Source organism: Callospermophilus lateralis, chromosome 16, assembly GCF_048772815.1.
Source record: "Callospermophilus lateralis isolate mCalLat2 chromosome 16, mCalLat2.hap1, whole genome shotgun sequence".
NCBI classification, from domain to species: Eukaryota; Metazoa; Chordata; class Mammalia; order Rodentia; family Sciuridae; genus Callospermophilus; species Callospermophilus lateralis.
In genome coordinates this window covers 71,921,998-71,943,094 of record NC_135320.1, presented here as the reverse complement: position 1 = coordinate 71,943,094, position 21,097 = coordinate 71,921,998, and the positions used below count along the sequence as shown (strand labels likewise).

Below are 21,097 nucleotides of genomic sequence, written 5' to 3'. Positions count from 1 at the left end.
TAAACCCCTCTATTTTCCTCTAATAATGGAAGGGAAGCATAAAGTGATTGTTCCTTGGTATTCACTACCTCAATCTTTATCCCATAACCATTACTAACGGTTTTTATTTGCCCATATTTTATTTAGTTTTACTCTTTCCTATTGTGTTTATCAGTATTCTTTTTCATTGTGACCAAAATACCTGACCAGAACAACTTAGAGGAGGACAAATTTATTTTGGACTCACATTTTCAAAGGTTTCAGTTCATGCTCATCCTCCTCCATTGTGGAATTATAATGGAGGAATGGCGTGGCAGAGGGAAGCTGCCCAGTTGTCGGCAGTTCAAAAACAAAGGAAGGAGACAGAGACAGATATATTCCCCAAGGTCACATCCCCAGTGACCTACCTCCTCCAGCCATACCCCAACTGCCAATCATTTTATAAAAATAAGTAAACTTATTCAAATACTTAATCCATTAAGTGGATTCATCCATGGATAAGGTTAGAGCCCTCACAATTCTGTCTTCTCACCTCTGAGCATGGCTGCATTACCTAACACATGAGCTTTAGGAGGCATATTCCAAACTTAAATCACAACTATGAAAATTTTCACACATTCAAAGATGAAAAGACAAACACACCCATCACTGAGTTTAGCAACCACACTGTCATTGCTTCATCCTTCTTTCTGATTTTTTATTTGCCCATATTTTATTTAGTTTTACTCTAGTAAAGTCAATGATATATCTTCCTTAACTACTTTAGCAAGTGTCCCTAGATGATGGGAACAGTCTCCTACATAACCCTATCACCATTATATAGATCTTATTTTCTAATGGTCTACAAGTATTTGCTAAAATTGCCTTCATAGAATTCTATAATCTTGTTTGTCTTGAGCCCAATATGATTAAATCTAGTAAAAAAAGAGAAACAAACTCTTAGAAAGAGTTGCAGAAATTCACAGACTAAGCCTAAATTCTTTGAAAATAAATCATGACAAATCATTCATTTGCTCTTTTGATAGAACTAACTGATAGATCAAGAAACTACCTTAGGGCTGGGGATGTGGCTCAAGTGGTAGTGCGCTCGCCTGGCATGCGTGCGGCCTGGGTTCGATCCTCAGCACCACATACAAACAAAGATGTTGTGTCTGCCGAGAATAAAAAGTAAATATTAAAATTCTCTCTCTCTCTCTCTCTCTCAAAAAAAAAAAAAAAAAAAGAAAAAAGAAAAGAAAAGAAAAAAGAAACTACCTTAAACAAGTATTTGGGAGAAGACAAATTCCCATTGGTCATTCACAAAAGGTGGTTTCTGGGAAGGTGGGCTGATCTGTGATGAAGCCCATAGGCAGCAAAATGATCTATCCCCAGTGCAAGTCTCCTCATTATATATGATTACCTGTTGCTGTAATATGGCTGTTAAATGTGTCCCTACAGCCCACATGCTAAAGACTTGGTCACTAGGATGGTTCTTTCTGAAGAACAATAAACATTATGCTTCTCAGGAATACAGAAGAAATATTTTCTTGGCAGTGGGACATGGATCCTCCAGGATATATCTGATGTTTTCCTCTAACATTCTGTCACACAGTTATGATGAATGTGCATAAAATAAGATCATTCTTGTAGAACAATGAACACATTCCCTAACACATTTAAAGTGCTCCAAAAATATTGTAGGAATATAGCTACAAAGGGACCAGTGGAATCTTAGTTTATAGGAAAGTGTATCTTTAAGTAGAAAAGATATCTCAGAGAGCATCTTATAAGAAAGACATTCTTTACAAAGATTTAATTTGGCAAAGGTCTTCACTCTCAGGAACCATGTTTCTATTCAAATTCCCTTTGGAAGCATGCTTTGATAAAACTGGAATTTATACATATATCTGTATATAAGTATGTATGTATTTATGTATATATGTATAAATATACAGACATGTATAAATATACATATTATACAGATATAAATATACAGAATAAGTATCTATTGGTTAGTTCTTCCAGAAGAACAAATGGAATTATGGAATTATTGGTCATAATTTATTTTCAAGAAACTTAGGCTTACTCCTGTGAATTTCTGCATTTCTTTCTGAGAGCTCATTTCTGTCTCTATATAAATATATATATATATATACACACACACATATATATACACAAATATATGTATACATATGTATACACACATAAGTATTCATGCATGAATATATGAATTTTAGTTATACACACATACATAGATGTATATGTGTGTATTATACACGTATGTATATGTGTACAAACTTAGGCTTAAATTCTGAATTTGTCATATAATAGCTCTTTAATTGTATACTAAATAATTTATACCTATACTTCAATAAATAATTGAGTTTAATAAATAATTGAATTTTAATCATTTTAATAAGTAACTTATTTAATAAATTATTTAAACTTAAATTAAATCTTGTACTAAATAATTAACTTCCCTGCTTCAGTTTTCTATCCTGGAAAATGGGGATAATGACCTTTTCTCACAGAGTTACTTGATGACTAAATGAGATTATGGAGGTAAAATTCCTAAAAGAGCCCTTTGCATGGGGTGTGCCCCACTAATCATAGATGCTGTGTGTATAGTGGGTATTCTTCCTGGTACCTATCTCTGGGATTCTGGTAACAGCTCTACAATTTTCTGTAGCAAAGCAACACTCACTCATTCTTAGACCGTTTGGTTTGGGCTTTACTCCTGGTGATTTGTTCAGTAAATTGACATGTGACCCAATTAGAACCTATTAAGTCTCAATTTGAAGTTTTCAGTTAGAACTTAAACAAAACAAAACTTGATTTGTCTACAGGGATTACAGAGGAGATAGACTATCATTGAAGAGTTTGAATCTATCTTGACACCATGAAGACAGAATCTGCTTTACAACGAAGTCATTATAGAATAAATTAAAACCAAGTGAGTAGACTGAGTCCAGAATATATTGCTCAAGCGTCTGCATCTAATGCATCTTGAATTCCTTTTTGTACCGAGTCTCTAAATTGCGCTTGTCTCCTGTTCGTTTGCTTGATAAACCAGGGTAGGTTAGGTTTGTGATGAGTTCTTGTGTTTGCAAACACAAGTTTCCTTACTAATACAAGCTCTAAGCAATGACCAGGAGAATGGTGTCCCTTTCCAGGGGAGGCAAAAACCTCAGGAGAAGATAGGCATGAAAGAGTCACTGTTATGGTGCATAAAGGAAGGAATGCCTAATTCTACCTGCCCACATCCCAAACTCTCTCCTTGCTTTTTTTTTTTTTTTTATTCTTTTTTGGTCAGGATTATGTAAATGGAATTTCTCACACTGGGCTCCACCCGAATAACCTTACATCTCAAGGTATGTGCAAAGCAAATAAGCAATCATATAAATTTGTCACTATATTGTAGTGGGTTGGTGATGAAATGTCCTCACAAGTGAAAGCTCATGTGGATTTTTATTTTCTGTTGATCTCCATGTACCTTACAGATACAGGTCATGGGTCACCTCCTCTGTCTATGTCTTCAAGGTACAGATGTTCCTGCTTCCACCTCCCTTGTCAAGAGTCAGAATTTATCTCTCTCTCTGAAGGGCACCGATTTTGCTCTTCACAGCTCCAAACCACGTAGAGTCCTAGAGGGTCTGGGGTGATACAATGCCTTCTTTGCATCCCTAGCTGTTGGCATAGTCTGGGGTGTTGGTGCTTTCTCAATAAGTGTCCTCAATATAAAAGGAACAACTTTTCCAAAGACAAGGTGGATAAATGAGACCTTAATGACAGTACAGGCAAATGAATTTGTGATTGATTAAAATGTCATTCTCAATAGTGATTGGTTAATAAATTGACTTCAGTCTTCTAGGGGTCTGTGGTGATGGCCCATAATCTAGCGAAGCAGCCCAGATGAATACACAAACCACTGCTTCTACTGTTTCCACGGCTGCCCTACACCCCATATTTCTGCTTTCTCTTCAATTTTACCTTTGTCTCCCGATTAGTTCTGAATTTCCCAGGCTCAATAACCAACTCAGCTTTGATCATTCCCCTTTCCTCAAGTCCATCTGGATTCCCAATTTTTCTCATGTCCATCCTTTCTTTTTCCTCCCATACTCACTTGCATTACTTTGCCCTCTGCCTGTGCTTGTGCCCCAAACTTTGTCCCTGTAGGTGATTCCTTAAGGGTCTCCAGAGTGTTTGTTTTATTGACTTATCTGAAGTGCCTAGAATATTTTCAGTTCAATAAATAGTGTTGCAACACTTGTTTCCTTGGATTTGGACTTCAGTTTCCCAAACCATCTTGCAAATTAATCTTTATAAAAATCAGGTTTTCATCGTGCTATTGTGTCGTTCAAAATGTTTTAACAATACTTCTATATTCATAGGCCCAATCTAAACTAATTAGTCTAATATGCAGACTCTCAGTTTGGCATCCAGGGAAATTCCTCAGGTTATTTTCTGGCATTGACCTGCATAACCTTGTCTTCCTGTCCAACCTGTCTGTTCATCGTTCATCAAAATGCCCTTCAGGTCCTGTTTCCACAGAGTGGCACATGCTTGTTCTTTCTATTTGAAATTTATCCACTTAGAGAAGAAACCAAATGTTGTAAATGATGGACATATGTGACCATATGAGATTAAAGTTTTGATATGGTGAAAGACACCACATAAATGTACTAAGTTTATTATCAAATAAATGATAGACAAGAAAAAAATTGAACACTAAGACATTAAAATGAATATTAGTCTTAATTTACAAAGAGCATTTGCAAATTGCTTTGAAAAATGACAATAAATAAATTAAAAAGATGGGCCAAATATTTAAACAATAAATAAGAGATGAAAAGTGTCCAGGTTCTTTATTAGTTATACATATGTATACTAATACATATGTAAATATCTGTATCATATTTCACTAATCATATCCAAAGGTACTATAGATATAGAGAATTGAATGTTCTCATTCATTGCTCTTGACAATTTAAATTGCTACACTTATGAAAAATAATCAGTCAATATGATTAAAATTAAAAACACATATACCCTAATTTACCTTAGGGAACTTATTTTATGGGAATAACAGTAACAATAAAAAAATATACAGTGGCAGAAATAGAACCCATAAACAATCTAAAATTTATATCATAAAATTGATTAAAAATATAATAATTTATATTACATTCTTATGGCTAAATTTGTATTTAAGATATGACACAATCTTCAATGATAGTCAAAGTAATGAGTTAGAGAAGGTTTTCTGGATAAGGAGTGAGCTCCACATTACGTTTCATATAGAATGTTTCTTGGCGAGTAATGTATCTAGTATGATACTCTTTAGAATAAAAATAAATAAATATAGAGAATAATATTAATATCAAGGCATTGATGATGGTTACATGGTAGATGTGGATCCAGAAATAAAAAGGTAACCATGAAGAAAGACCAATAGCTTTTCTTTACATGTCTCTATTTTGTACATCTTTATACATGTTACATGTTACCATTAGCATGAAATTCTCTTGCAATTTAAAAATACATCATAAATATTGTAATGAGAACTATGGCTCTTCTCTCCCTTTATAAATTTTACCCATGAGTCTTATCTCAAGTTAATTTCTAATTTCTATGAATTTATTGATAGAATTATTTCCTTGATAATTCACCATCTGGTTCCTGTTACTGCATTATAATTGCTGCCTTGGAGTATTATTTAAATAATGCATTCTTATTTAACTGTTCGTATTAATGTCAACTTACTTAATTAGAGTGTGAGTTTTTTTTGTGATAATAGAGGAACACTTTGATCTAGAGTCTTGTTTAAAGCTTCACAATTCACTCACTCGTTCACTCATTGATCAAATATTGATTGTGCTTCTACTGGCTATCGAGCTGTACATTGGGTCTTAAGGATTTCAGCACCATCTTGGGCAAGACATTATCAATACCTAACAGTTTTATGGGGAAGGAGGAACCAAAGGAGGTCTTGGAAATGAGTAAGTTGCTAATGGGAAATTGCAGTGTGTTGGTTTCTAACAAAGTGAGACTCGGGAATCAGGAGAATTGACTTTGACTTGTCTATGCTTAGCCTCTTAATAGCTTCTTAATCCCCATCCATATTTTTATATTCTTAAAAGTAAAACAAGAAGGGGTACAGGAGAATGAGCTGAGATATGAAGCATTTGGGGAGGTTCAGTTCCTGTTAATAGAGACTTGTGGGCAAAGGCAGAGCTCCTTTGACAGCTGTCAGTGCTGGACATGTTGCTTTTCACACATTCATTTTCTCAGAATTAAAATGTCAGAGAATCAGGAAGAGATGACAGCACAAAACATTGTTCAAATGATACCCACGTGGTGTTGCCTCCCCTGATCATGGGGAGACAAGAAAACCTTCCCTCTACAGGTTACTCAAATTTTAAGCTCATTTAAATTTGAAAAACAAACATCCTCTTAAGTGCACTCCAACCAGGAAAGTGGGTCACCTCCCTTGTACTGTACTCTGTATGAACTTCCTGGCAGCACATTGCTCTGTGAATAGGATCATACACCAGGGTTGCACCACAATCATTGATGGATTGTTCTGTCTTGCTCCTCAGTGATAAGCATGGCACTAGGGTGACACTGGTAAACAGTTCCAGAGGTCTTCCTTGTGGTGTGTCAAAATCACCTGGTTTCGATGGGGACCTTCCTTTTTCTTTGGAGCACATTACCTATTTACCCTACTGGCTGCCTATTCCATCTCCCCACTTCCCATTAGACATATGGGCCTCCTCTATTTGGTTGTCCTGTCATTTGGTCACCCAGCATGTGTCCTGAAGAGAGAGAGGTGACTTTGTTGCAGCTTTTGGCTCTGAACAGCAAAATCATTTTTCTAGACACTGGTTTATCTCAGGCCCGGCTGAAGAACACTATTGAAACTATTTTTGACAAGACCCAATACTATAGTGTCTTACATATACACTGCTCATAGCAGCAAATAAATGACCCTCAGAATCTAGAAGTTCTTGAATAGAGAGGACAATAAGAGCCACCTTGTTAAAGAATTTGGTTTCGTTATTATATCTAACCTGCTTTATTGAGATATGACTGGTTTCCTGAGAGAAGACTATCTGTTTAACTGAGCTCAGCTCCCATCAACAGCCAAGTGGACTAGGTTCCTGCCTTCATGGTTAGGGAGGTAGAGTGGGCACTGGATTTCTCTTCAGAATCCTCCCTCACAGCTATGCAGTCAAATCATATCTAAGAGAAGCTTTGTTCTCTTCAATAAGGAAAGTAACACCTACCTAAGTCAGGAGAGCTGAGACAAAATAATAAACCCTTTATAAATTCTCAAGATTTATGTGCATGTATTTGTTTAACAGATGCAAGTATAGACTAGTGGTCACAAGAGACATAAAATGATGCTCCCAGTGTCAAATCAAGCACAATCACCATAAATAATATGAGAAGTATTAAGTTATTTAGATGCTACCTCACTTGAGTCTCTGCATGTCAGGTTTTTACTGTACATATTTACAATTCTTTCCTAAAAGAGCAGTGAGAGCTATAAAACATAATAAAGTATTTTTTAAAATTATAGGGTACACAAATAAAATATGTGATGCAGAAAACTGACAAACTGGAGAAGGGATAGAATATCATGAGACGATGTGGGGAGGCCTAATAAAATCATTCCAATGGAGTTGTTAAGTTTTCACAAGTCAAATTTCACAAACATAAACATGAAGAGTAAGAAAGAGAACAGTTGTGCCTGGCTTACCCATGTCATCAACCACCAGAGCCAATAGAACACGTGGCTGGCGGAACAGATAGTAACTGAAGGAAAACATTTCTTAAAGAAAGAAAAAGTACAAGACCTGAGGAAGCATAGTCTCTTTCTCCTTGGGTCCTGCTAACCTCCAGTTTGGTTACATTGACAGAGTGCTTGACACTGAGTCTGTTCTATGCCAAGAGCTTCACGTGTCTTAACCTACTCTTGCTCTCCTCAGCCCTATGGAGGAATGGCCTTGTTATCATTCCATGCCATTGAAGAGAAAACTCAAGCTTAAGTTGAGCATGTCTTAAAACCCACTGAATCCCTGTTTTAACCCCAGGGGTGTTTATACTGTTATCATTCTCATGTTACTAGCAAGGAACACCAGGACCAGATGGAGAACTGCAGAAACAAGGCAATATTAGTGGAGAGAAAGGGTGACCTCAAGTTCATGAGCTATTGAAGATTGGAGGCTGACTTTGAAGTGGGACTGAAAATAGGGAATTACAGTGAGAGGCAGAAGGAGGTGGCCTGTCCCTGGTGGGTTTCTATTGGGAGATAGTGTTACAGTTTATTAGCTTTTTCTTAGGAACTGGAGAGGACGAGGCGGGGCGGGGTGGGGAGGATGAGAGAAAGAACTTATGGTGATTAACAACATCAATGGAAGCTAATGCAAGAAATAATGATAGCTAAGTTATACGCTAGCCATATTTTAGCATGTTTAAAATAAGCATTTGAGATGGGTAATATTTGTATCTCCCTTTTGAAGATGAGAAATCTGAAGCTTAGGTCACAGCTAGGTCAGTAGCAGAGATCAAATTCAAAGCCCATGATTTTAACCAACATGCAAGTGGTTATCATCATGGTCTCTCTAGTGATTGATACATAGCCAAATTATTACATAAAGGAGTTAGGGAGATAAATGGCATTGGTAAAGGATGTGTTCTTATTAAAATGAAGCAAAAATTTTTTTTTATCATTACTAGTCAGTACCTGACTCGTATTTATCCATATTTTGATAGATTGGAATTTTGTTCTTTCTCTCCTGACCTTGAAATTTCTTGGCATCTACTCAAAGGGAGAAGAAGAAAAAAAAAAGGCTCCAGACATCCACACACTGAAATATAGAATTTAAAACAGCAAACCACCTAAAATATTGGTCTGTCCTTATGCATAAAACATATATTAAAATGAATAATAAAAGAATCTAAAAAATTGATATAATTAATAAAAAAAGCTTTGGGGAAATTGCCTACTTGCTTCACCTGTCTGATAAAGTCACCAAAAAGGAATATGCAGCTTAACTTATATCAAGGTGACCTAGTTAAAGCAATTCTGTGCCATGTTTAAACATTGAACTCTTTTTCTAATGTTAATTTATAACACTGAAGGATTATTCCATGCTTAATGAGAATGATAAAAGATGAGTACAATTATGTAATAGAGTGGAATGGGACAACTCCAGGAATCTGCCGTCTAAATTCTAGTTTTAGCTTTGCCACCAATTAGTAGCTGTGTGATTTGGAGCAAGTTATTTAACTTCTCTGGGACTCTGTATTCAGAAAAGCAAAAACAACTGGGGTTCAACCAAATCATCTCTGAGAGTTACCTTGCAAGTAGTAAGATTACTGGTTTGAATGTTTGAGATCCAGATATCCCTGGGCATGTCTCCGATTGGGGAAATCTCAAGAGAGCCTCTGTGATGGAGGCTGAGAAATATTTGAGGGTTTGTAACCCAACTTGTGTCATTGCTAGGATATGGAGCCAAATCTAGTAAAATAGTGGATGGCTAAATAGAAGTCCATTTTCTTGTAGTTAAAGGATTCACTAAAAAAGAAATGATCCCAGAAAATAGGTCTGAGCTCTGCAGGATTTCCCTCATGGTGTTGCCTCACTTACCAAACAGAGGCAATCGTGCACACCTTGCATAGTCTGGCACTCAGACGTATGCCCTGGCCTCTCCAAATGTGAGTTCCATGAGGATCAATGGGATCTCTAAGTCAAAACCTGCCTAAAAGCCCCTTCCACTGATTAGAAGGTTTAGCAGTCTGATCGGCACACAGAGTCCAACTGTAACTGAATTGATTCTACCCTCTCCCTTCCATCTCTGCAGCTTTGGGCTAGTGACTTAATAATTCTGAACCTCAGTTTCTTCATCTGTCTAACAGGAATTACAATGTTTTTTTTTCCCCTCAAAGTCTGTTGAGATACTTAAATTGAAATATGGTTGTAAAGTACTTGCACTGTTGCAAATGGCAGCTCTTTTTTTTTTTTCTGGAGTTTTTTTTTTCTTTTTTTTATTGGTTGTTCAAAACATTACAAAGCTCTTGACATATCATATTTCATACATTAGATTCAAGTGGGTTATGAACTCCCATTTTTACCCCAAATACAGATTGCAGAATCACATTGGTTACACATCCGCATTTTTACATAATGCCATATTAGAAACTGTTGTATTCTGCTACCTTTTCTATCCTCTACTATCCCCCCTCCCCTCCCCTCCCATCTTCTCTCTCTGCCCCATCTGCTGTAATTCATTTCTCTCCTTATTTTTTTCCCATTCCCCTACCAGCCTCTTATATGTAATTTTGTATAACAATGAGGGTCTCCTTCCATTTCCATGCAATTTCCCTTTTCTCTCCCTTTCCCTCCCACCTCATGTCTCTGTTAAATGTTAATCTTTTCCTCCTGCTCTTCCTCCCTGCTCTGTTCTTAGTTGCTCTCATTATATCAAAGAAGACATTTGGCATTTGTTTTTTAGGGATTGGCTAGCTTCACTTAGCATAATCTGCTCTAGTGCCATCCATTTCCCTGCAAATACCATGATTTTGTCATTTTTTAGTGCTGCGTAATACTTCATGGTGTATAAATGCCACATTTTTTTTTTTTTATCCATTCATCTATTGAAGGGGATCTGGGTTGGTTCCACAGTCTAGCTATTGTGAATTGTGCTGCTATGAACATCGATGTGGCAGTATCCCTGTAGTATGCTCTTTTTAGGTCTTCAGGGAATAGTCCAAGAAGGGCAATAGCTGGGTCAAATGGTGGTTCCATTCCCAGCTTTCCCAGGAATCTCCATACTGCTTTCCAAATTGGCCGCACCAATTTGCAGTCCCACCAGCAATGTACAAGAGTACCCTTTTCCCCACATCCTCGCCAGCACTTGTTGTTGTTTGACTTCAGAATGGCTGCCAATCTTACTGAAGTGAGATGGTATCTTAGGGTGGTTTTGATTTGCATTTCTCTGACTGCTAGAGATGGTGAGCATTTTTTCATGTACTTGTTGATTGATTGTATGTCCTCCTCTGAGAAGTGTCTGTTCAGGTCCTTGGCCCATTTGTTGGTTGGGTTATTTGTTATCTTATTGTCTAATTTTTTGAGTTCTTTGTATACTCTGGATATTAGGGCTCTATCTGAAGTGTGAGGAGTAAAGATTTGTTCCCATGATGTAGGCTCCCTATTTACCTCTCTTATTGTTTCTCTTGCTGAGGAAAAAAAACTTTTCAGTTTAAGTAAGTCCCATTTGTTGATTCTTGTTATTAACTCTTGTGCTATGGGTGTCCTATTAAGGAATTTGGAGCCCGACTCCACAATATGTAGATTGGAGCCAACTTTTTCTATTCAATATAGTTCTCAAAACACTGGCCAGAGCAATTAGACAGACGAAAGAAATTAAAGGCATAAAAATAGGAAAAGAAGAACTTAAATTATCACTATTTGCAGACGACATGATTCTATACCTAGAAGACCCAAAAGGGTCTACAAAAAAACTACTAGAACTAATAAGTGAATTCAGCAAAGTGGCAGGATATAAAATCAACACGCATAAATCAAAGGCATTTCTGCATATCAGCAACAAAACTTATGAAACGGAAATGAGGAAAAACACCCCATTCACAATATCCTCAAAAAAAAAAAATACTTGGGAATCAACCCAACAAAAGAGGTGAAAGATTTATACAATGAAAACTACAGAACCCTAAAGAGAGAAATAGAAGAAGATCTTAGAAGATGGAAAAATATGCCCTGTTCATGGATAGGCAGAACTAACATCATCAAAATGGCGATATTACCAAAAGTTCTCTATAGGTTTAATGCAATGCCAATCAAAATCCCAACGGCATTTCTTGTAGGAATAGAGAAAGCAATCATGAAATTCATATGGAAAAATAAAAGACCCAGAATAGCAAAAGCACCTCTAAGCAGGAAGTGTGAATCAGGCGGTATAGCGATACCGGATTTCAAACTATATTACAGAGCAATAGTAACAAAGACAGCATGGTACTGGTACCAAAACAGGTGGGTGGACCAATGGTACAGAATAGAGGACACAGAGACTAATCCACAAAGTTACAACTATCTTATATTTGATTGATAAAGGAGTTAAAAGCATGCAATGGAGGAAGGATAGCATCTTCAACAAATGGTGTTGGGAAAACTGGAAACCCATATGCAACAAAATGAAACTGAATCCCCTTCTCTCGCCATGCACAAATGTTAACTCCAAATGGATCAAGGAGCTTGATATCAAATCAGAGACTCTGCGTCTGATAGAACGGCAGCTCTTGAAAGTCATACTAACACACTGGTTGACTTTGTTATTAGAGTCTTGCTGAAGGGGGAGACAGTCTTTTTCTGCCCTGTGATCCACTGCAGGCCACATGAATGGAAGAGTAGTGATGGCTACTCTCAGGAGTTTCCATGTTCTAGAAATTGACCCAAAATTCTTCTAGTTAAATGAGGTGGCAGCAAGTCAGCATGGGCTGGGCTGAGACAGGAGCACCAAGGAAACAGTGGCATTGTTGCACTTAGCAGAGGATCAGTGGCCACTGGCAAGGACACAATGACAACGCCCCCCAACAGGAAAAAAAACCCTTTTTAGAATCATCCACAACATTTTTTATGAACAGACAGAATATTATGAAGTTGTATTAACCGTTTACATTGTTGCTAAAATGTTAAGGGATATTGAAAAATTTGAATTCATTTATTTATTTAATCAAAAATGTTAATGAGTACCCACTATGTGCAGGAGGTAGGATAACAAATTTAGTAAATGGGTAGAGTCTTGGCCTTCATGAAGCTTGCATTCTAGGCCTGACTAGACACATCTGAAATGCACAAGAGGTTCTCATTTAATAGTGAGTCTGTGAAAATAGTAAGATGTCTTAGGAAGAGGACAGGTGAAGCCAGGCATGGACTTGCTGTGCGTAGGGCAATTGAGCTAAGACCTCAATGAGAAAGAACCATCCTTGGGAAGACAGGACCAGGCAGAGACCACGGCTCTGAGTCAGTAATGAAAAACAAGACCAGAATGTCCAGAGGAAGCTACAGGCAGAGGAGCAGTTTGAAATGATGTGGGAGAAGTTGGGAGAAGCCAGATATGAAAAGACCTTGTAGACCCTGAAGACAAAAAAAATGCCATTGAAAGAAAACTAAGAAGCTAGCAGAAGCCAAGATAGGCAATAGGGTAACAAAGCATTGATTTCCAAGCCAATTAATGAAGACCTGGTTGATTTTCAGAAAGGAAATATGCCATCAACTTTCAGCATGTTTTAGTGTCTAATGCAACTGTTGGGCTATGGGGTTGCATGAACTCCATTGTCTTAGTCATTTGTTATTACAAAAATATGGCCAGCAGATTATTGTGTGAACGTGTGTGTGTGTGTGTGTGTAGGAGAGAAAGAGTGTTGGGATTGAACCCAGGACACTCTATACTGAACTATATCCCCAGACCTTTTTATTTTGAAAGGGATCTCCCTAAGGTGCAGAGGCTGACTTCAAACTTGCAGTCCTCCATCCTCAGTCTCTCCAGTCACGGGGATTACAGATGTGCACCACTGTACCCAGCAGGTCTATTTTAAGCCCAATATATAACTAGTGTAAACTAGTGGATGTCATGTAATGACAACAGTATTATAGTCAGAGGCCAGAGGTCAAATTTAAGTTCCATGTTCACATCTACTGAAAGACTCTGGGCAGTCATTGAGATTGTTTCCTTACATTACGTTTATGAAATTACCACCACATAGGAAAATTGTGAAAATTTTGGAATTTCCTTGAACATTTTAAAGCATCTTCCAAATATGTCTTGCTAATTCAAAAGTTATTTTCTAAATTTCTTGTCATTGTTGTTTTCAAGTAAAACCACTAGGGGTCAGAATTTCACATAAGTTTCTAAAAGAAACCACCAGCACTTTTCTACTAAAGCAGCATAAAACAACAAATTAAGGCACAGAAAGAAAAATAATGGTGACTTTCAACAAATAAGTTTGGATAATTGTAATGATACTTATTCCCCAAATTGTTACTTGACAGACTTAGGGAAAATTGTTACATATCTATTTTTGATAGCTACATAACTTTGGTTATTTCAATATTTTCAGGACAAGTCTACAATGAAGGTTCATTTTTCAAATAAAGAAACTGAAGCAAAAGTAGATATAATAATAAGCTGAAGATCAAGCAGACTGAATATATAGTGCCTTTCTTTCCACTAAGTGATACTTAGGAACTTGTACTCTAAAATAATGTCTTTATATCGGGCAACTTTTCTATAACTGAATAGTATTACTGGTTGTTTTCCATCTGAAACTCAAAATAACTTGCATATTTCCTATATGAGATTAAAGTTAGTTCCTTTTATTGTCTGTTTCCCATACTATCTAGAGCTTCTGAGCTCAGTGCTGCAGTGCCAGTAAATAAGGTAATGAGATGGTTAGTCAAAAATACAGACCACTTAGTCTTAGGAAAAATATATTAACAAAAGTGATAACCCAGCCCTTTGAAGTGTTTATCTAGCCATTGAGCATTTTGTCTTTTCATTCTGTGGAGTTAAAGATCCAAGTCTGCCTTGTTTGGGGTTGGGAGGGGCTGTTACAGTATTCATAAAGGATTGAAGAAGAGATGGTATTTTATATTTGAGAGAAGTTGCCATGTCTTGTTTTTTGGTGTGCACACGATATCTAACATAGCACCTATTGTAGAGGAAAAGCAGTAATAAATATGCTTAGATAGTTCCATGTACATTTGTAGGTAATTTGTAGAGAAAGAAAGAAGTGTTGATCCTAAGAGTCTGCAATCTAATCCCAAACTTACCCTGTAGACCTAACTCCTAGGAAGGTTCCTTATCTTAGCTTTAAACCCTCTGCATCTAACCAAGGACTCCAGGGCTGTACAGTACATTCCAGAATCATGGCATCTATTTACTAAGAAGGAACTTAGAATGCTTTTGATGCAAAGTCCCCAGGCTCCAGGGAAGAGAAGAAATGGCATCTGAGTCTCTCTTCCAGTGTCCCTCTTCCTTAGATGTGTCACATTTTCATCCTGCCATACTCTGGTTGTAATCATCTTATAATTCTACACAGACTCAGAAAGAGAGTTAAGGAAGTTTCCATCCCTTGAAATTGTAACAGCATTTGTAACGGGAAAGAGTTTTGTGGTAGGTGAAGAAATAATGATAAAAGGATACATGGTAGACAGCCTGCTGACATTCAGCAAATATTAATTACATCCTGATTAAAACAATAAAGTAAAATAAGATACTTTCAAAGGATTTCTAAAGGATACTCCTTGCCTGTTTTCTTGGAAAGATTTAAGGTTTTTATCTATACTTTTTAATTTTTTTAAAAGCAAGGATTAAGCAGGGCATGGTGGCAAATGTTTATAATCTGAGCTGCTCAGGAGGCTGAGGCAGGAGGATTGCAAGTTCAAAGGCAGTCTCAGCAACTTGGCAAGGTCCTAAGGAATTTACTGAGAACTGGTCTCAAAATAAGACATAATAAGGGTTGGGGATGTGTGTTACAGTGGCTATGCACCCCAGGATTCAATCCCTGGTTAAAAAAAAAAAAAAGCAAGGATTAAGGGGATTCTTCAGCCATGTGCATTCATCACATTTTCTAGTTTCTGTTAAGCTTTACCCATTCCTTGGGTATTCTAATCTGCTAAACAATTCTTACCCAAGACCCTTCTGAGTCACTATCATCTTAGAAAATCTGCTCTGACCTCTGTGCTCCCATAAATTATTTACCTTTTCATTGTTTATGGCACTTAGACATATTATCCTATGTACATCTTGTGCCTAAAATAGTGCCTGACACTTATTAAGTATTCAACATATGCCAGTTAAATTGCAATGAATGAAATTGTTACATTGACATATATTATATTTTGGAAATTATTTTAATAATACCTTATTCTTCTTTCAGTTGGAAAGTTACAGTTTCTGTGCATGGAAAATGATTTACTGGTGCTCTTCTTAAACAGACTCTCCCACTTACACAATCAAGGAAAACATTAATTTCAGCTCTGTCCATGACACCACAGTAATAACACAAAGTTTCCTACACTCTTTGGAAAATCCAGTAATGGTTTTAAGTAAATACTTTATTTCTAATCAAAACTTTCTTTTCTGAACATTTGCCCTCACATTATTCATTTATTCACTCAAGAAATTATTTGAAAGCCCCAAGGTCTCATTGTTCCTTCTTGCATTTATTTTATAGTATCAAAGGTTAAAACTTGGATTGCAATCTTTGGAGGAAATTAATTCACTGATTAAAAAATGCACTTTAAGCAATACACATTTAAATAACTGACAAACATCAGGCCATTTAAAAAATAGTTTTTGGAAAGACCCTTTTTTCTACTTAAAATTTTAAGCAGCTGCAATTCTTCTGCCCTATAGCCTGAAGAAGCATAGCATGAATTACTAATAAGAGAGCACCAATCTGCAGTGCAGTGACCACTTTCAGAACAAAAGGGTAAGAGCTGAAGCCAGGAAAACAGATTTATTTTTTATTTTTTAATTTTTTTTCAACCAGTTGCTTGGAGCATATTTGGACCTTGGCTCTGCTTGAAAAAAAATTGCAATATTCAATCATTCTTCAGCGAAAGGCACTTGACCTCAAAGATTCTACTTTCAAATAAAGAATTGTTCATTTATACACTACCTACAATCTTTCACCCCACCACCCCCAAAAATTCATTCTCTTCATTGGAACCTAGGAGCCAATTAATAAATGAAAAATATGTTTAAGATTTAAGTTTTCTTTTACTGAACTTTTGCCTAAATAGCTTTAGCAGAATCAGTATGAGAAAGGGGAGGAAGAAAACCAGCCCAAGAATAGAGCTAGATGCTCTTAAAGAAAGTGTTTCCAAAGAACAATGACTTGGATGAACATCTTCCTGTGGGTATGATGGAGGAGATTTCCTCTGTCCCCTGGTAAATTCAATCAGATTCCTACCCCAGGGCTTTTATCTCCTCCCAGCCTTCTCTTACCTAACATCAGGGAAGACTTCAAATAAGTACCTACTAGTGATTTCCCAAAATATAGGTGGGAGAAGGTTGATAAAGGGGATAAAGGAAAGTCATTGAGAACATAGAGTGGGGATGAGGGAAGAGATCGTCTTTACTACATGAGATTGGGGGTTTCTTTCCTCACCTTTGGGTCCTGGTGAAATTGTGTGTGTAGCGCAGACTTCTGTGGTAGGGCGACTATCAATATCCAGACCCAGACTCTGGATTTGCAAGAGAAAGAAGAGCAGGAGGATGAACTGGTTGTTTCGAAGCAGGACTCCAAAGCCATTCATTGCTGAAGTTCTTCAGAAAAGGATTTTCCTGAAATGCCAAATAAATAGCTTTATGTTAGATCAAACTTCTGCTATAGGGAAGAAAGGGAAGGGTTGGGAGCACACATTCCAGAAAGTGCTACAAAGACAAGAAGGAAGCTGACACTGAATTTTGTTTATTTTTTCAGTATCCCCAAATAAACCGTACATTGTCCAGACTGTTTATTCTCAAGTGACAACAGTTTATTGAAAACTATCTCTTAACTAAACACTTAAGTGTGCAGGCCAGGAGAAACATCCTGAGACTAAAGAGGATAGAGGTGCCTCTGCTCAGTACTTGGTCTGACATTTTTAGGTTGCACTGAATTTAAATGCTGGGTACCAGAGAGTTGTGAACCAGATGTTTTTGCAGATATGATGCAAACACCCTGTAAGATTTTGAACTTTTCCTGAGGTGACATCCATCAGCTGATGTGGCAGCTGACCACAGAGGCTTCCAATGTTCCCCATGTCCTTCTCTTGCTAACAAAAAGTGATCTTGGGATTAAATCCCAAAAGAAAGAATAACCATCTTTTCTGCAGAACAATTTGGCAATAAGTTAAGAACATTAAAACCCTAACGGTCGCCCTTAGAAATTGCCCTCTGGCAACTAACTCAAGGAAATATTCTGAAATGTAGATAAAGTTTTATTTGAAAAGATACACTAATGGTTGGCAAATTATGGTAAATAGAAGTGTATGAGAAAGTATGATGTGACTGTTTTCTTAAAGTGGTGTTTGTAGCAAATTTTTCAAGTGGAGGAAATAGCTTACAATATTATGTTTCTTAAAAGGCAGACTAGATTTAGACACAGATTATATAGATCTGATAAAGACATAGATATGAACTTTGAGATCAGTCAACCAACTGACAGACCTACCTACCTACTGGCCTGCCTGCCTGTCTGCTCACCTACCTATTCCAACAACCCACATCCTGTATGACTAACCGTGGCTTGGTGAGATATTGGAAGATTAGAACCAGAATCATTTATGAGAGGTTCCTTGCCTTCTTTGTTCTCGAAGGCACGTTAACTCAGAGTTGGGTGAAAGGGATTCTCAACCTGCTTTCCTTGAATTTGGAAAAGATGGAGAGATGCTGTTACAAGTAATGGTCAATCCAAGAAATATGGGTATTCAACTTCCCCAGAGCTGTCATTAAAAGGATCACAAACCCAATGGCTTACTCAATATCCATTTTTTTTCTGAGATACTGGGGGTAAGGACTTCAACATATGAATTTTGGGTGGAGGACACAACTCAACACGTGATGGCAGGCTCATGGTATGTCTGAACTGATCTCTTTATCAGCAATACAAGGAGAGAGGGAAAGGAGTTGACATCAATCCAACAGTCACTATGTATAGGCAGAAGGCTGCTCTCAATTCATATTTACTACATTTAGATCTCAGAGCATATTTATGGTTCAGATGATAATTCTCCCATTTTGCAAACAAAGTATCTGAGGTTTAGGAAAATTAAGCAACTTGCAAAAAGTCGCCCATTAAAGAACCCACCCTCCCAAAATCAAATGCAAATTATTTCCAAAAAATCCTGCTCTTAGGTGGAGCAGAAAACTATTTGGTTTCCATAAGGATGAATATTCTCAACCCTGGAGAATGCACTAATTTTACACATGTTTAAAATGTCCAAAGTGGATGCATTTGTGAGGTTAACAGTGATAGGAAAATAGTGAGAACTAATACCATGAAATTAGAAAACTCAGATTTCATGTGTTATGACCAGATACATGACACAAAGCAAGACACACAGCTTCAAGTGCCATAAGGCATATAAAGTGAGGTGGACTTGCTATCTAATGTTCTTTTTGAATTCTATGATTCTTTAAAATTGATGTTCTTTAAATTGTTTAGATTGCTCTAAATCCACTCCACTTCTGCTTCTTTTTTTAATCTTGAGGCATCTCTTGGAATTCAATGAAAGTATAATCATTACATTTACATCTAGAAATCCACTGGTAAAAATCTGAAGAAAATAGTAGTTCTTAGAATTTTTCTGTGATATGTCCCATTTCTTCTCTTTGAAACCTCTATTCTTTTTTTTTTAACTCAGCAAAGTCTGTAAGTATATTTCTGTATTTTTCGATAGATTATTACATCAAAATTTAAATTGCCATGGAGTATTCATTGCATATTTTATATATAAAGCAATATTTAATCAGTCAATGCTCTATTTCTGGGAACTTAAATATTTTTATATTATTAACATAAATAATACTGTGATGGACATCTTTGCAGCTCAATCTGCATGTCCAATTCCTTTTTTCTCTTGAGGAAGACAAATGCATGTGGCTTGGTAATTCATTGAATCTTAAGAATAACAGGTAAAGGTAAACATTTAAAAATATCTCATGTTATAGTCATATTCTACTCCCTTTTCCCAGTCATATTCTACTCACTTGTCTCCAGGTTTTTTGAACCCTGGTTTGGAAACTTTAGTTCCATTTATTTCTCACTGAAAAAAGGAGGAGCTTATAAATAGGTGGATATTAAAAGAAGAGGACTTTAATGGAAGAGAAAGGGCTGCTCTCTTTTAAGCCAAGATTTACAAAGAAAAGCGATCTTCAAAATTACTTTGAAGCTTTGACCCAGATGATTGGACAAGTGTTACTTCCATGAAGTCAAGCTGGTAAAGAATCAGTTTTGAGGTAAAAATAATGAGGCTGATTGAGTTTAAGGGTCAGGGAAATAACTGGTGGAGGTTATGAAAGCAGGGAGTTTGGGATGCAGGTCTTGATTCTGTTGCGTGTTGAGAGAGCTTGTATTTAGTCACCAGAAGAAGAAGGAAGGGCCAGAAAATAAATCAGAGAGATGGCAAAATGTAATGGAAGCCAATGGACATGTTCTGGTACCAACGGATGCATGGATATACTGTTATGGACCAGGATATATGGGCAATGACCAAACAGACTCCATTTTACCCTGAAACTCCATATCATGTAAGAAATGCTTCTCCCATGGGAAAGCCCTGCTTCTGTACCTATTAATAGTTACCTAGCATAGCATACTTGGCAAACAAAATAGCACAATGTAAATTTTACACAATGTAAAATTGTTCTCTTTAGTTTCCATTTTTCTTGGGCAATGTACCTTGTCAGAGATTGATTGTCTTGATATTAGTAACCATTCTCTAACCTGCACTGAATTAGTGTCATTTTGACCTACTTTCCTTCTGCTTGCTTGCTGCTATGCCAACCTGAAAGGTCCCGTGGGAAATACCAATGTACCCATTGCATTGTCTTGCTAACTGCCCTATTCAGCTTCTGTACCTGCTTGCTTGCAGCTATGTCAGCCCCCATGTCGTTTTTGCCTTTAAATATCCTAAAATGCTCAGGCTTGGGGCTGGTCCTTGCAGAGAGACAGTTATGGGTCCTGCGGGGAGCAATCACCGGCTGGCCTGCTGAATAAAGACTCTTTAATTTGGACAAAACTGGGACTCAGTGTTTTCTGAGTGACCTGCCCCACAACAACACAAGACAAAGGCTGAGACAAACTATAGGATTTAGGAGTCAATAATTTGTAAGTAGATCCTTATAAATGAAGTAAACAATCCAGTGGCATAATTTTGGAAAGATGAGAATGTTACTGAAAGCTTGGTCCTTGTCCCCAATGCCAATCCAATAATAAAGGCAAGGCTTTGAGAAAAAGGCAAAAGAAGTTTCATTGCTTTGCTAGAAAAGGAGAAACACGGGGAACTCCTGTCCCAGAGTCTGTGATTCTTCCCATGATGAGAAGAAGTCTTTCTTTCTTT

At 37.0% G+C, this 21,097-nt stretch overlaps 1 protein-coding gene across 1 annotated transcript in view; it reads right to left on the bottom strand.

Annotated features, from left to right (window-relative positions):
* Window positions 1-17,308, bottom strand: part of Colec10 (collectin subfamily member 10) — a 34,588-nt gene extending 17,280 nt beyond the window's left edge. Inside the window, exon 1 of the mRNA XM_076836308.2 lies at window positions 17,161-17,308. Within this exon, the coding sequence (XP_076692423.1) occupies window positions 17,161-17,308 (148 nt within the window). The remainder of the gene's footprint in view (window positions 1-17,160) is intronic.
* Between the last annotated feature and the right edge of the window lie 3,789 nt (window positions 17,309-21,097).